At 57.7% G+C, this 3,285-nt stretch overlaps 1 protein-coding gene across 2 annotated transcripts; it reads left to right on the top strand.

The window, feature by feature from the left end:
* Positions 1–844: 844 nt before the first annotated feature.
* Positions 845–2,639, top strand: Helt (helt bHLH transcription factor). Of its 2 annotated transcripts, none has more exons than XM_020187467.2 (4): positions 845–871; positions 1,284–1,388; positions 1,604–1,700; positions 2,143–2,639. In XM_020187467.2, exons 1-4 carry the CDS (start codon positions 845–847, stop codon positions 2,637–2,639), a joined length of 726 nt encoding a protein of 241 aa, XP_020043056.1. The 2 variants fall into 2 exon arrangements, with proteins under 2 accessions (XP_020043056.1, XP_020043055.1); XM_020187466.2 differs by having other exon boundaries at positions 2,140–2,639.
* The last annotated feature ends 646 nt before the right edge of the window (positions 2,640–3,285 follow it).

Below are 3,285 nucleotides of genomic sequence, written 5' to 3'. Positions count from 1 at the left end.
GTCAGGGAGTAGGGGGGAGCGTCGCGTGCCAAAGACCCGCGGGAGGGGCGAGGCGAGGCGGGAGCCTCGTGTGCCAGCCGCAGCCCCACACCTGCCGGGATGTCCGGACAAATAAAGCGGTGTAAACAAAAAGGGGGGAGATGGACGTGTCACCAAGTCTTGTGAGAAAAGCCTGGGAACAAACGGGGCGCCTCCGTCTCCAAGAGCTCTCCCTTGAACCCGGCGGAACAGCCTATTAAAGGCTTACTTAATTACTTTAATGACTCTGGACAGGCTTTAAAACGCACTCGGCTCTGGGACTGCGGACTTGCTGTGATTTGTAAACAGGCGATCGTGTGAGACTCAGCGGTGGGACTAAAGGAGGCGACACTGTTTTGTGAGGGTCCTCGCCCCCCGGTGCCCGCGGCCACTGCGCCCCTGCGCTCTGCGCTGCGACTGCTGTAGACACTTGTTCGCCGGCCTGCCCCAGTTTACCGCCTCCTTTTCCCGCCCCGGCTTTGCCATGCAAATGTTATTCCCCAGTTGATCACGTGTCTTTTGAAGGGCCACGTGGATTAACAAAGCTGATCTGCCCCCAGCTCGCCCCCCTAGGCTGCTAAATTTTTTTTTCTTAACTTCTTTAAAACTGATCTTGAATGCATACATCCTCCAAACGCAGACCCCCTAATCCTATGGAATAATTCAACTCGTGAATGCAATTGGAGTCGTAGATGACCGCTTTATAAGGCAGCCCCTTAGAGTTGGGAAGCTACAGTCTACCTGAGACACTCCAAGAGGCACACGAGGTGCAAAGTGGACGGGTGCCTGGCGCCACCGCCTCTCCAGAGGGCGCGTACTGACCAGGATGTCAGACAAGCTCAAGGAACGCAAAGTGAGTCTTTGCGCCCTGGTGGTGGAGGCGTGTGACTCACCGACCCGCCACCTGGCTGGACCGATGGGCAGAGACGTGACCACAAGAGACTTTGAGTGTGGAGGAATCCTAACGTGCTTTGGCAAGGGAATAGAGATAGAAAAAGGAGAGTCCTCAACCGAGGGGACGTTCACTCCGGTGGCTGGTGGCCACCTCCCCAAAGCCTGGCGATTAGTTTGGCTGAGTGGCCGGAGAGGATAGGGCTGAATCCAGAGCGCGCCAGCGCGGGCGTCTGGGGACAGAGTTTCTTGTTCCAAGTGTGGCGGGGCGGGGGTCCCTTCCTGAAGCGAACATCTAATCACGCAGCTACTATTAGTGCCTTGGACGAATCCCTGGGCAAAGCCATCCCAAATGTAAAACCCTCTGTTCACAGAGAACCCCAGTTTCTCATAAAGTCATAGAAAAACGGAGGAGGGACAGAATCAACCGCTGCTTGAATGAGCTGGGCAAGACGGTGCCCATGGCCCTGGCGAAGCAGGTAACATTCTCGGCGGGAGCTGGCTGCCAACAGTTGGGAGCCCATGACCCGGACATCAGGCGTTTGGGGACGCGGCAAGCCTTAAGTGCTGACCCTTCGGGCCCTGAGCACTGCTCGGCTCTCGAGCAGATCCAGAGAAAGCAGTGCCTCCCCAGTCTCCTGCGGTTGGACCGCGACCGCTGAGTCGCTGCAAGGAGCCTTTTCTCCTTTTGCAGAGTTCTGGAAAGCTGGAGAAGGCGGAGATCCTCGAGATGACTGTTCAGTACCTGAGAGCGCTGCACTCCGCTGATTTTCCCCGGGGAAGGGAAAAAGGTGGGTGAAGGAAAGGGTCCCGGCCTAGAGCGTGCGCCACTCAGAGACCTGGGGCTGGGAATGGGGGTAAAGATACATCCCGGAGGGGTCTACTAGAAGGAAGATTCCAAAGACCGGGAGGGGAGGGGTCCTGCGAAAGCACCTGTCCTGCCTGACGCTGGCGAAGTGGCGATGGAGAACAGGTTTTTAAGGATGCTGGTTCTATGGATCCCTCCCAGGTGGGAAGGATGTGGCCAGGTTCTTTGGGGAGAAGGGGTCGTTTGCTAGAACTTCTACAGTGTCTAGACTGTAAAGAGGACAGCGACGGCCTCGAATAGGAACTTTAATCAGAAGATGTGATGGGAGATGCCCGGCACCAGCATCAGACTCCCCACGGGGAAGGGGCTGCTCTGCTCGGGGTTTTCTTTCGACCATCTTTCTTGACCCTCCTCCCCCATAGCAGAACTTCTAGCGGAGTTTGCCAACTACTTCCACTACGGCTACCACGAGTGCATGAAGAACCTGGTGCATTATCTTACCACCGTGGAGCGGATGGAGACCAAGGACACCAAGTATGCGCGCATCCTAGCCTTCTTGCAGTCCAAGGCCCGCCTGGGCACGGAGCCCGCCTTCCCGCCGCCGGGTTCGCTCCCGGAGCTGGATTTCTCCTATCAGCGGCCTCCGGCGGGGTCGGAGTTGCAGGGCCACAGCCCCGGCGAGGCCACTGTGTTCCCGCAGGGTGCTGCTCCGGCGTCTTTCCCCTGGCCTCACGGCGCGGCCCGCAGCCCAGCACTGCCTTACCTGCCCAGCGCTCCGGTGCCGCTCCCGAGCCCCGCACAGCAGCACAGTTCTTTCCTGGCGCCTGTGCAGGGCCTGGATCGGCATTACCTCAACCTGATCGGCCACGCCCATCCCAACGCCCTCAACCTGCACACGCCCCAACACCCCCAGGTGCTCTGACGCACACCGCCCTCTCCACTACTTTGCGCTTTGGGCGCTGGTTAGGAGAAATGCTGTATATACTGTACAGGTGTAAATATTGTGCCAACCAAAACTGGGTGGGAGAAGAGCGAATTAGTCTGTCGAAGGATCGCCCCCTGGCAATAAATGTTTTGTGATTACGATCCAAAGATGTGGATTTCTTTGTACCTCTGTTCATCCACAGCCCATCCCCTCTGAGGTGCCACCGGTGCGAGACTGATAGGGGCCAAGGTGACTGCCCTCAGTAATTTGGCTGGGGAGGAGCTTTGGCAGTCTCTGGAAGAGGGAGGCTAAATGGAGGCTTTAGAAGGTATTGGAGGAGTGGCTTGGCGGTGGGAGTCGCGACCCGTAGCGTCTTCAGACCTCGCCGCCTGGCGTGCACCTTTGCACTGGAGGTGGGCGGAAGCGGGGACTAGGCCATTGGCTCTCAGAATATGCAAATCGAAAGACCTTTCCCAAATTGGCTTTGGCGAACTTGAGCCAGCTGGGACCTGGGTGGCCTTTCTACCTCCAGGCAATTTTGACGCGCGCACAAACCCGCAGGTCTGGAACCCAGCAACACCCAGGCTTGCAGGACGCAGAGCTGAATTCACAGCCTTAACTCTGTGGATGGGGATAAAGTAGC

This window comes from Castor canadensis, chromosome 14 (genome assembly GCF_047511655.1).
Source record: "Castor canadensis chromosome 14, mCasCan1.hap1v2, whole genome shotgun sequence".
In the NCBI taxonomy this organism is placed as follows: Eukaryota; Metazoa; Chordata; class Mammalia; order Rodentia; family Castoridae; genus Castor; species Castor canadensis.
The sequence above is the reverse complement of the archived record's forward strand: the minus strand, read 5'-3'. Positions and strand labels throughout refer to the sequence as shown.